The 13,844-nt window shown below is 35.0% G+C and overlaps 1 protein-coding gene across 1 annotated transcript; it reads left to right on the top strand.

Annotated features, from left to right (window-relative positions):
- Nucleotides 1–4,451: 4,451 nt before the first annotated feature.
- Nucleotides 4,452–9,196, top strand: LOC131844579 (U-scoloptoxin(19)-Sm1a-like). Its single transcript, XM_059193493.1, has 3 exons — nucleotides 4,452–4,530; nucleotides 6,823–6,969; nucleotides 8,832–9,196. Exons 1-3 carry the CDS (start codon nucleotides 4,452–4,454, stop codon nucleotides 8,966–8,968), a joined length of 363 nt encoding a protein of 120 aa, XP_059049476.1. The 3' UTR covers nucleotides 8,969–9,196.
- Nucleotides 9,197–13,844: the final 4,648 nt, after the last annotated feature.

The raw sequence follows: 13,844 nt of genomic DNA, 5'->3' as shown, positions 1-13,844 counted from the left end.
AATCATTTTCAATACAGTAAATGGAAATGTAAAAGTATTTTATTGTTATGATGTACAATAAAATAATGTTATTTATGAAATTGTTTAATATTTTTTATTTATTTTCTGTCCAAAATCCTAAGTAATTGTTGCTATAATATAGACATGTGAAAGTGATTACATAAGATACTAAAATACATTAAACTGAACTGAGAATCGTTTAAATATAATAATAGTCAATTAATAAGGACAGTTTGAATTGGACCTATTCCCCGTCCAATTTAATAAGGGAACGAAATTACGACAGCATGAGTAGAGGTTCTTACTAGCGGTGCCCTCAGACTATAGTCATATCAGTCAGGCAGTAGTTTTTTTTTTCGGACTACTCTAATGCTGTTGGCCGTAGCTGGCCTTTACAGCTTCACCGGACGTTATGGGGCGAGTGCAGATGGCACTCCAAACCCGCGGAAGGACTTATGGAGCGGCTGAAGGCCAACTCCTGCCCGACGGATACGACTTTAGTCTGAGGGCACCACTAGGGGTTCGAACCTCGGCTCAGGCCGTCGTAATTTCGATTCCCGTTTGAATTGGACGGGGGATCGATCGGAGGGGCGCCCGGGGGGCGCCGGTGTGGAGCGCCCGGGCGCGCGCAGGCGCCCGGTTGAATGCGCGATATTGTGTGTTTGAGGTCGTCGTCTTCGCCGGCGAGGACGGTGTCGTGTGTGTGTGTAAAAGTGTGGTCGGGGTGGAACGGGTGGGCCCGTGGGGAGGTTACCTGCCGTTATGGGGTCGTCGGGGTCAATGAGAACGTGCCTCGGGCGACGTTGTCGCGTATGTCGGATATTACTTCTCGGTGCGTAGTCGACCGCACTGACTATAAGCGGATTGGGGTGGGATTGGGCAGAGTCGAAGTAGCGTCGAGACGCTTCCTTCATAAACTGCTGGATGGAGGGCAGATTAAGATCGCGGTGGAGATCTACGCTGCGAACGAACCACGGCGCACCGATGGCTCGACGCAGAAACCTATTCTGAATGACCTGCAGTCTGTTGATTAAGCAGTAGGGTATGTGGGCGAATACGGGACTAGCGTAGGTCATGATGGGACGGATGCAAGCCTTGTATAATGTCAGCTTGTTGCGAAGCGACATTTTACTGTGCTTGTTAATAAAAGGATAGAGCCGCCCTAGTATAAAGGCGGCTCGGTCGCGGACACGCTTGATGTGAGGACGAAACGTTAGTTTCCTATCTAGGGTGACGCCGAGATATTTCGTTTTCGAAACCCACGGGATGTTTTGGCCGAATAGTTCGATCGGGTGATTCATAGAGTCGAATTCCCTGCTAAAGTACACTGCTGCACTTTTTTCGCCAGGCAGTAGTTGGACTTCGGCCGTTTTTATAAGTCCTTCCGGTGGTTTGAGTATTATCTACACTCACCCTGTATCGTTCGGTGAAGCTGTAAGGCTAACTGGGGCCAGTAAAAGTCAGTTGACGATTTTAAATTTAAATAATTTTGAATAGACTTTATTTTTATTACTTATATGGGGTATGTTCTCAAACATTTTTGGCGAATGCACAATGTAACAAGCCAAGCCATATTAAGAAAATATAAAGAATTTCACCAACGAATATCGTCAACTAAATCTGTAACTTTACATATTTGTGAATTTATGTAAGAAGAAACGATATACAAGTATTAAAATGTTATTATAGTTATAATAGACAATCAGACTTATCAAATTTAAAAATTAAATTATGAACTTAGTGTCACTGTTTATATTTCACGCATTATTAGACATACACACACATACATAATTTTATATGAAAATTTGTATGTTTACATAGTAATAAACCTTGTTGGACCTAGTGAGTGGTATAATTTTTTCCTTGAATAGAATTTTGTTGCGTTTTTTTCGTAAAATATGTAAATTAGATACAGGGTAAATAGAGATGAGACTTTTATTAGGTACTAGCTATTCCCGCGACTTCGTCCGCGTGGTAATTAACTTTATTTTTCTAAAATAAAAGCAGCTTAAGTTACTTTTCATTACATCAGCTAGCTGCCAAAAAAAGTCCCGTCAAAATCGGTCCAGCCATTTCAGAGATTAGCCTTAACAAATAGATATCATCATCATTATCATCTGCTTCTTCCTTATCCCATTTATTTGGGGTCTGCGTAATATGTTTTTCTCTTTCATTCATCCCTGTTCGCAGTCATCGCGTTATTTACTTCCTTTCCTACCATATCATCTTTCACACAGTCTATCCACCTCAACAAATAGACAGACAGACAAAAATTGTAAATAATGTTATTTTGGTGCATGTACCGTATTTATATTCATATGCATGTAGTAAAAACAGTTATTTGAATATTACAAACAGACACTCCAATTTTATTTATATGTATATATGTGTATAGATATGGCGGTTCGGCAACTTAAGAGAAGTCGTCCACGCAATAGAATTACGATATAGTTATTCTTCAGTATTCATTCTATCTTTATTTAGAGACCTTATCTCCTCTCAACTAAACGCGACAGCAATACTAACAAACGAAATTTTGCCGTAAATATTTACGTTCGTACGCTCTACTCGGCTTACTCTATTATTACAGTAAATTTAAAGGTATTTTATTCGTTATTCTGAAAATTCATTACAATTTCAATATCTTTTACATTTATTTTAATGTAAATAATAAATTAAATCATATTTACTGAGCAAAGCCTATTACTCACTAAATGATTACTTGACGAGCGTGCATCGAAATAGTTGTTCATGTACGGGATTTTCATTTAATGTTAGACATAGACACTTATATAAACAACTATACATTGTAAACTGGCTTTAAAAAAAAGTAATTCAATTGAGTTTCTTGCCAGTTCCTCTCAATTGAATCTATATACAGAACTGGACAGTAGGGGAAAAAAATAATAATGTAAAAATTTGACGTTCATAAACGGCTAAAATATCCTACATGACTAAATGACTTTTGAATTTTGAAATTTGAATATTTATACTATCTTGGATTGTTCATATAAATGAGATAAAGATAGGTATTCCTTTTTTTTTACTGAAAATCTATTTTTTCATTTTTATGTAATTCTAAAACTTGTTTGAAGATAATATAATAAAATAACTATCCTTATCCTTATAACAAAATTTCCACCAACCAGTTTAATTAGTTATTTTAGAATAATTTCATAGTAATAATTTTTGTAAGAAGTGGAGTCACAGACATGTAGTTATATGAACATAGAGACAGGAAACAAAAAACATATTAAGTGCTTTCTACATCTACATACGAGGGTGTATTTCTGGGACCGGACAGTGTGAACTAGAGCGTTTTGTAACTAGGCAGAAGATATTTAAACACATGATAACGTGATGTAGTGCTTGCTGTTCATGTAAATACATATATAGGCGTTAGTTATCACTTAACTAAAGACCGTCTGCTTCTTATGCCATTGTAATATATAAAATCATCTGAAAAGGTGTACATTTCTTGGCCATAATCTATTATACAATACTTGTTTTATTTATATCATCTGTGCAACAGCATATGACCAACTAAGTCACAATATATATATAATACGCGAAAATTTGTGAGCATGGATGTTTGTTACTTTTTCACGCAAAAACTACTTAACGGATTTTGATAAAACTCTACAGTAATATAGCTTATGCATCAGAATACGACCATGCGACTCTGAAGTGGCAATGGGCAGGGACATAGCTTATAGGACAGATGGCCGTTGGGGCAGTAAAGTCCTCGAGTGGCGATCACGGACCCTAAGACGCAGCGTGAGAAGGCCTCCAGCAAGGTGGACCGACGATGTGGTCAAGATCGCTGGATGGCATTGGATGCGAGCAGCGCAGGACCGATCATCGTGAAGATCTTTGGGGGAGGCCTATGTCCAGCAGTGGACGTCTTATATACGTGATATATATATATATATATATATATATATACAAGTGGGTCCGGCCTTCTTTACTGCATTGCACAATACAGGAAAAAACTCCGTCTGTTGCAATTCAGAACCGCACGTATTGCATAATATACCAAAAAGTACAACGTCAACAAAATGAAGCCTCATTATTTTTAAACATAATAAAATTAATATCACCGGCCACATATAAGGAATAAAGACAGTCAATTAGCGGTTATCGACACAAAGAACCTAATTTGCATACTTACGCGATTCTTTATAACATCGGTGTTACGTTCGCGTGTTGCATTGCCGTAACGGTAGGCGATGAATTCATTGACAATGTGGTCGGCACTGTTCTGGTCGGTGGTCGTATTCACTGCTGTAGCTGGAAATGATGACGGCGCTGGAAGCGAGAATGGTATATCTTTTATTTTTTTTCTCTTCATTAATTTTGTTTTTTTGGAAATTGTGATGGCCAGTGTTTTAATATTTAAAAAAAAGTTTGAATCTTTTTAAAGTTAAAAATAGTACAAAGAAACAATAATAATGTGGTCGGTACTGTTCTGTTCGGTGGTCGTATTCACTGCTGTAGCTGGAAATGATGACGGCGCTGGAAGCGAGAATGGTATATCTTTCATTTTTTTCTCTTCATTAATTTTGTTTTTTTGGAAATTGTGATGGCCAGTGTTTTAAAATTTAAAAAATGTTTGAAGCTTTTTAAAGTTAAAAATAGTACAAAGAAACAATAATAATGTGGTCGGTACTGTTCTGTTCGGTGGTCGTATTCAGTGCTGTAGCTGGAAATGATGACGGCGCTGGAAGCGAGAATTGTATGTATCTTTCGTTTATTTTTTTTTTCTGGAAATTGTGATGGCCAGTGTTTATTTGTACTATTGTTTTCTTTAAAAATATTCATACTTTTTTAAACAATTGCTATTTTTATTCCGCGATGTAGTACGGAAAAGTAGTCCATGTGTTAATCTGTGTTATTTGTAAAAAACTTATATTATTAAAATTCATTAATTTATACATTTATAATAGTGTTTCTATACATCAACCAAACTGTTTTACCGTTTGATGAAATTTTACATGTAAACTCGGTAGGTCTGAGAATCGATAATAATAAATACACTTGACGTATATTTTTATTGTGAAATTACTTTTTTATTCGGTAATAAATCTATAATCCTATCCCTTTAAGAACAATCCATATTTTTAAATAGTGATATTATTAGACGACCTCGGTGGTCTAGCGGTCAAGCACACCGCTTTACGACCGATGGTCGCGGGTTCGATTCCTCGCACGGCATAAACATTTGTATTCATGAGTATGATTGTTTGTATCGGTCTGGGTGTTTTCTATGTATAATATGTACGTATTTATAAAAAAAATCTATGTATATGTATCACTTATCTAGTACTCATAACACAAGCTTTAGCCAGCTCAACTTGGGTCTAGATGACACTGTGTGAATTGTCCTGAGATTATTATTATTATTATTATTTAGTGTAGCAAAACAACGTTAACCGGGTCAGCTAATTTGTTATATACATATAATGCAGACTCCTCCAGAGTTAGGTAATTAATGCTCTCGACTGAGTCATTATTTGACGACTCGCATTGTGCAACAATTCTCTAAACGCTTGCATTTAAGTAATAGCCACATAGTGGTTGCTTAATGCTCTATCACGTTTAAGTAATAGTGAGTATAGCGTATTAACTAGACTGTATTCTTTAATATATTAACCAATAGTTATTTTTAACTTGTGTTTAATATACATTACTAGCTACTCGCATCGGCTTCGCCCTGTACATGTATTATATATATAAACCTTCCTCTTGAATCATTCTATCTATTAAAAAAAACAGATTATAAATCTGTTGCGTAGTTTTAAAGATTAAAGCACATACATAGGCAGACAGCGACAGCGACAGTGACTTTGTGATAAGCTATAGTTATGTAGATAGAATATACTTTTATCTATATTATACAGAAAAGAGAAAAGTAAAACTTAAATATTTAAATGTGCCTAGTTTTCGTCTCAAAAAAGTAAGTACATCTTTCATGGGACATTGTATACGTTTTTATAATAAATTGCCCGATAATATTTTGAATTTAAATGAAGGAAAATTTAAGATACATGTAAAAAATACACTTTGCGCTAAAGCGTATTATAAAATAAACGACTACTTATGACTGCAATGCGTGGACTTAATTACAATTTTAACTTTTGTTATGAGGTATATAACTTTCCCATTGACATTGATAATGTAATAAACACTAAAGAAACTTATTCTAAATTTATTTATGACATATTGTAATTTAAATAATGTAAATTAAATATTGTAATGGGTGAAAACTGTGATTGGAACAGTTTATGCTGTAAATAATATAAATGACGTAGTGGAGTAACTTGAAACAGTCATGCTCGCTATAAAGTTCAAACTTGTGGCGGCGTGGTGGGCCGGGTCGATGTGCTCCCTCTAATATGGTTGAGTGCAATGATGGCTGGCTCATCCGTCATACTCGTGAACGGGTGCTGCTTGTCTGCTGTCGGGTGGTCTGTTCAGGTTGCGAACACTGATTAGATTTTTTGATTTTTTTGATTTTTTTATATGGCATATGCTGGTGGTCACTCTATTCTCCCAAATTTGAATTTAAATGAAATAGTATTATTGGAAATATGTACAACATTAAAAAAAAATACGAGCTGAGTTTCTTGTCAGTTCTTCTCATCTCGAAATCATTCCGAACTGACGGTAGATTTGACATATCATAAGTGTCTGTAATAGACCTACATGAATAAATATATTTTGAATTTGAAATTTGAATTTGAATTTATTAATACATGTGTATAAATATATAAATGCAAATAAGGCAGCCTTATTGTTAAAACATTTTTTTTATGATTTTAGCACCAGAAGCCATCTATAACGAGCTACCATGCCTCGCATATGGCGGAGAGTGCGTCTTAAAATCGGAGTGTCCAGATGGTAAATTATCAAAATTAAACGGGCTTTGTCCAATCCAGCAGAAGCAAGATGTCGAGTGTTGTTATAAATGTGAGTAGTTATTTGACTTTATCTTGAAAATAGTAATAAGTATGTAAATTTATTTATTGCATTGCATACCGCTTTACTTCCGATGGTCGCGGGATCGATTTCTCATATGATACAAACATTTGTATTCATGAGTATGATTGTTTGTATCGGTCTTAATGTTTTCTATCTTAGTGTGTATGTATTAAAAAAAATCTTATTATTATTTATGTTAGTGCTCTACTTAGCTTAGGACTAGATGGCGCTGTGTGAGTTGTCCAGGGTTATTATGTATGTGTATGTTTGTCTATAATATAAGTATATAACAAATATAGTGTATCCCCTGCCTTTTCTGTATGTACCTTACTACTTTTTTTATTATTAAGTCGTCTTGTAATAGATTGCTTATAGCGATAAAACGGCCTTTTGTAAAACTCTTTAACTACTTACTTTTATTAATCTGTGTTTGTCTGTATACAATAAACAGTAATTCTATATACATGAAGCAAAATTTTTGTGCCCCTTATTACGAAAATTGCGACGACATAGGAGTATAAAATTACACACACAGTTTACTAGCTGTCCCGGCAAACGTTGTTTTGTCTTAAAATAAAAAAAAAATAGGGTTGGACTACCCTAACATTTAGGGGGATGAAAAATAGATGTTGGCCGATTCTCAGACCTACTCAATACGCTCACAAAATTTCATGAGAATCGGTCAAGCCGTTTCGGAGGAGTATGGGAACGAAAACTGTGACACGAGAATTTTATATATAAGATTTAGAGAAGGCGTGCATAATGATAATACTTTTTCAAGTTTGTAAATTAATTAAGGTCGCATTTTGATTATTAGACGACTACTAGTATAAATAAATGCGTCCGTTTCTGTTTATCTGTAGCATTATGCTGAGCTGGTTGCCTATTCACCTTTGCGGCACATAACGCTACCTCCATTTCTTTTATTTGTTCATGTATTTTCTGTAATTCATTTCTGCTATTATTATATTAACTCCAAATGGTACTACTTAGTTGTTTACTACTCGACTATCAAGACCTAAGCGTCCTCTCGAATGTATTCTCTCCGGTAGTAGCTATTGCCCCACCACCAATATGACATGGGGCGCCATAGACTAGCCATAGACACAGATATTTATTCTAGAAAAATAGTCTGGAAAATATGCTCCTATCTCCACAGCATAACTTAGTGGCGCCCTCTATCAACATTCTTAAGATAGTAGCAACAACCCACTTTTTACTCCATTATTAAGACAGTATTTATAGCAAATTATGACACTAATAGCTGTTCCCGCGACTTCATCCGCGTGGAATTATATTTTATTTTTCCAGAATAAAAGTAGCCTAAAGAACTAAAAATTATTTTGTTCGTCTTAATTTATTCGTTCCATTAGAATAGAATAATATTTATTACTATCACACATCACAACACAACACAACAATGACGATGCTCACAGCAGCATATAAATTATTATAACATATAAATAGAAATAATAAATACAATACAAATCATTAAGCGAAAAAAAAAAGTTAATGCGATCAAGAAAATCAAACAAAAGAAAAATAATATAATAAACACATATACCAAAAACATTAGGTACTGATAGGTTCAAACTAATACATTTACATCCTGCATCATCCCTTATTTTATCCCCATAGGATTCTTAGCGGATGCCTACGTCATAACATCTACCTGCCTGCTATGCATGCATGTCATCTACAAAATTTCAGCCCGATACGTCCAGTGGTTTGGGCTGTGCGTTGATAGATCACTATGTCAGTCACCTTTGAGTTATATACATTAAGATGTGTCTGTAATGGGTGAATATACGATTTATCTATCTATCTATCTAATACACATTTTTTTTCAGCTCCAAACTCCACTACAAGGTGCAAGCGTCGAGGGGGTGAATGTATAGCATCAGACTCTCACTGCCCTAAGTTCCTGTTATTTGCAGAAGCCACAGATTGTTCAGACAATGAGAAGTGTTGTATATTTATTAATTGATTGGTTTGTTAATTGTATATAATCAAATGTATGGAATCTTGTTATTTGTTACTAATATTATAAACGCGAAAGGTTGTCAGTATGGATGGATGTTTGTTACACTTTCACGCCAATAGCGAGCAACGATTTTGATGATATTATACAGTAGAAATTGTGTGTTTTTTAGATATATAATAACTTATATATCAGAATAACAGAGGCTATGTATAAATTTTAGGAGGGTGTAAACATGGGTACAGCTAATTATATTATAAATTAATTAAATGTATGTCATATTGATGTATGTATTTTTACTCGAGCAGACTTTGTAAAAAGTCGCCTGCGGTACCTCTACTTCTGTTACACATATTAAGACAATATAAACTTAGAGTTAATTTACAACATGTTCATATATTTAGAATCTAAATATATATAACTCAAAGGTGACTGACATAGTGATCTATCAACGCACAGCCCAAACCACTGGACGGGTCGGGCTGAAATTTGGCATGCAGGTAGATGTTATGACGTAGGCATCCGCTAAGAAAGGATTTTGATTAATTCTACCCCCAAAGGGATAAAATAGGGGATGAAACTTTGTATGAAACTTTGTCAATTTTAAACCGATCGGGCTGAGACTTTGCATGGATGAAGCTACTATGACGTAGGCATCCCCTAAGAAAGGATTTTGATAAATTCCACCCCTAATTAACGCGAGCGAAGCCGCGGGCAAAAGCTAGTTGTTATATTACATTTACACATATGGTAGACAGCAATATTTTGATTTTAATTATTAAAAAAGCAAGACTTCTGTGAAGCATCTTGGATGATGGCAAACAAGCATACAGCCCATCTGAAGGTAAACTACCACTTAATGCTGTTTTTATGCATGGGTATATATTGATATACCTTTCCTAAAAACCGCATGATGTAGTCTCTAGAGACCTTGGCAGGTAGTTCATCCCATAATCTAAGTGTACCCAGGAGGAAGCACGTCTGAATCCAAAGTTGGGTTTCAAGGATGGCTGGAATAGGTGAGACAATGTGTACTGGGTTGATCATTGATCTACTAGCATAGCACATGCAATGTGAACACACCTTAACTTAACCAACCCACTTAATGTTATTGTTACATCACAACAGAACAGACCAGTCGCTAGTTTAACATTACCCCAACAAACAAAATAAATTTCCGATTGCCTGCCTCCAGTAAATTATGGCCGGATATAAACCACCTGGTGGGGGGTGAATGGTTTAATTACAATTTGTATATATATTCTCGCGCCTCAGTATGGCTACGCTTTGTGTGCGGTCGGTAAGAACGCAATGGAGCAATTTGCTCGTACGGTAATACATTTGCGGACATAAAAAGTGGGCACGTAAATAAATGAATAATTAATATTCTCAGATGTCGTCTTAAACGCAACTTGGAAGAGGCATTCCTATTTCAGTTTCAATCAATTTCCTGTTTCAGTTTTCAGTCAATTACCTGATAATTTACTAAAAACTGGAGCGAGAGTACTGCCTCATCCAGAGTGTCAGAAGAGTCGGTTATAAATATAAATTGATTACAAAGATTCTTTAGTGTCCCTTAGTTTTGAATTCACGACCTTTCGGTTCAAGTATAAAGTTCTAGTGTTTTGCTATCCCGGTAGAAAAATACTAGAATATGATACTCTTTAAAATATGTATTTAAATATATAATGTATGTATATAAGTTCAGAATATTATCCCCATAATACAAGCGTCGTAACCACCTAGTTATGGCGTGTGCTGAGCAGAGACTTAATTGATACTACACATTAGTGTATTTAATTATTAGACTACCTTCCCTTGTTTTAATGTTTAATAAACAGACAACCTTTAGGTACATGGTAAAGATATGAGAAAAAAGTAGGTGGTGCTCATAACAACACAACAAATATATGAATAATACATACAAATGTATACATAATTATCTACATAGACATAGATAAACAAAATAATACACGTATTCATGCAAAGTTTGAAGGAAAGAAAGGGATTATGAGAAAAGGAAAAGTGGAAAGGAAATGAGATTATACTACTGATTATAATACTTTAAAGCTAGCAAGAGATTGATCGCATTGAAAACAGCGGGAAGTGAATTCCACAACCTAAGAGTAACGGCGTTGACTAAATAATATTTTTTAATGAATGGGTATCTAAGACGCAGATAGTTATATTCTACGCAAAAAACGACATCTCATTCGAAAAATGTCAAGCAATTTTTAAGCTAAACAGGAGTATATAACAACAATAAGATTTATGATACTATAAATATCGCATATTTAATATTATATTTGATATGTAATTATGGCCTTAAGTGTAAGAACTAACAGCGTGCCATGGCCTTTGTTCTGACTACACGGTATTTGTACATTATGGGCCAGCTTAAACTGACAAATTACATCCCCCATTGTTCTGCTAATTAGGGAACGTGTATGTATATTGTACAATTAATTTTATGGTATATAGGTATATATATATATACAACAACAAGTAGGTGCGTCTATCCCTGACACGTGAGTAAATGAGTATTTTAACCTCGACATGAAAGATAGTTTACTTTCTATATGATCTTAAAACTATTTACTATTTCATTAAGGAAGACTTTATAGAAATTCGTACTAAACTCAGTCTCATATATTTCAGCCGTCAAGCGGTTTGATTTGAAATGTGTTTTGTGTTACAACACTGAAATTTATGAATATAGAATCATGAAAGAGACAAACTTCTTACCATTCCGTGGATTAGCTGTGTGGGTTCCGAGTCCATCGTGTAGCAGAGAGGGAACCTCTGAGCAGTTCCCGGGACTTGTGACTCAGGTGTAGGTTGAAGGGGCCTCTTTGCCGATATACGTCTACACTCGCCTTTACCGCTCGTATTTCTCTTCCCAGAAATTTATGAGCTTCACTAATAATTTACTTAAATTATAATCTTAATGTTAATAGTATTATAAACCCGCAATTGTAAGTATGAATGTTCGTAACTCTTTCACGCAAAATTACTGAACGTATTTTTATGAAACTACAGTAACATTGCTTATGTATCAGAATAACACATCGACTATATTTTTTATTGAAATTTAACGCGAGTGAAATCGCGGGCACAGCTAGTATTAATATATTTATGTTTACTGTAATCCCAGATAGGGTAGTATGCATCTAAAACTGTCGGTATTGCTGTGAACACAATTTCTAAAAAGCCCAAACATTGAGTATATTTGAATGCAAAATGTCAGGGATCGACTTGTATTAATTTTGGTTTCTTCTCAATATCTTCATCAGAAGAGAGTCAGTTGCAAATATAATAGACACACAGAGTATGTTTAGTATCGGTTGGTATCAAACTGACGACCTCTGTGGTTTAAGTCTGGAGTGAAAACTAATAGGCCACGACGCTCTTGCTCGCTAAAAATCAGAGTTTACTTGGCGGCAAATACAAAAAGTTCTTATTGCAGCAGATGTAAGGATGCGAGCACGTCGTTTCAGGTCGTTGCACCGCAATAACAGAGACGGAGAATGCAAGTTTAAAGATTAAAGCGAGAGAGAGAAAGGGCGATTATAATGCTACATTTATATTTATGAAAACACGATCACACAGTTCTATTCGAATAAAAGAAACTAATCTGAAATTAACACAGATGCTTTCTAAATCTATTAATAATATTTAAGAAGGTAATTTCTTATTTCGGTCAGTATTCTTCGGTGCATAGCATATTCGACACGAGTCGATTGCTACTGTATTGTAATGTTGAAATAATATAAAAAAACGTAATATATATGATATATTTATCATAATAAACGCAATAGTTTGTGTGTATGGCTGTATAGATGGTTGTCTGTTACTATTTCATACAAAAACTACTGAAAGGACTTTAAAGAAACTAATTTAAAAATATATTATATATATTGGGCAAAATATAAAAATAAATGTCAAGTAATAAAACAGACGCAGTTTTACGGGTAAACGAGTTAATTAATATATCGCTACAAGTTTGTGACTTGAAAGTTTATGCAAATCACTAACCAAATAGAATTCAAGTTACTACACTATAGAATTAATCTAACATATTCATCTTAAGTGAAAAGAATCTGCATCGTATGCATTACATAGTTAAGTAGAGTGCATAACTTACTACGTTGTAGAGTAACAATTTGACTAATAGTATAACTTTATAAGTAAAGTTATTTACTCTTTCTTCTTTATGTGCCATCTCCTATCGGACGTTAGCGATCATTATGACGATCTTTACTTTATCTGTCGGTCCTGAAAAGGGACCTGGTGCTCAACCCAAACCACTGTCTGAAGGTCTTTAACCAGGAAGTACGGCGTCTACATGGTCTTTGGCAATCCTGGATTTTCCTTGTATTATTAAATGCAAATGACTGTATTTTTCATTCCACATTATGTGATCCAGGTACAGCAGTTTACAGCGTTTGATGGTGTTTAGTACTTCTGTTCTTTTTTACTCTTTGGAAAACTGTCTCGTTTCGCAATCTGTCCCTCCACGATATTATAACATTCTCCTGTAAACCCACATTTAGAATGTTTGTATTCTCTACACATCGTTTCTGTAAGAGTCCTCGTTTCAATGCCATACAGAAGAATAGGAAAGACATAGCAGCGCAGTAATCAAACTCAGGTCGCTATTTTTAAAGATCTATTGCAATTTGGCTGTTTAATACTCAATAACTCACAATTTTACGACTTTAGAGAATCCGGTTGCATTTTTTGCCATCATGTCATTTCAATGTTTAAAGAGAATGAAGGAAGATCGTGGAATATGACAAGAGCTCCACTAACAATAGTGTGGCGCCTAAATTATGAATAAAATGTAATAATATCCCTGGACAATCACAGCACTATCCAGTCC

The sequence above is a fragment of the Achroia grisella genome, unplaced genomic scaffold, assembly GCF_030625045.1.
Source record: "Achroia grisella isolate CSIRO2021 unplaced genomic scaffold, CSIRO_AGI_Agris_v1 utg402, whole genome shotgun sequence".
In the NCBI taxonomy this organism is placed as follows: Eukaryota; Metazoa; Arthropoda; class Insecta; order Lepidoptera; family Pyralidae; genus Achroia; species Achroia grisella.
Note: the sequence above shows the minus strand (reverse complement) of the source record. Positions and strands in the feature narration are given on the sequence as shown.

Excerpts from the sequence above, each read along its gene's own strand:
- LOC131844579 (XM_059193493.1), top strand. The coding sequence starts at position 4,452 with ATGTGGTCGGTACTGTTCTGTTCGGTGGTCGTATTCACTGCTGTAGCT. Across the intron at positions 4,531-6,822 it reads CGGCGCTGGAAGCGAGAATG|CACCAGAAGCCATCTATAAC; the intron begins GTATATCTTTCA and ends TTATGATTTTAG. Across the intron at positions 6,970-8,831 it reads TGTCGAGTGTTGTTATAAAT|CTCCAAACTCCACTACAAGG; the intron begins GTGAGTAGTTAT and ends ATTTTTTTTCAG.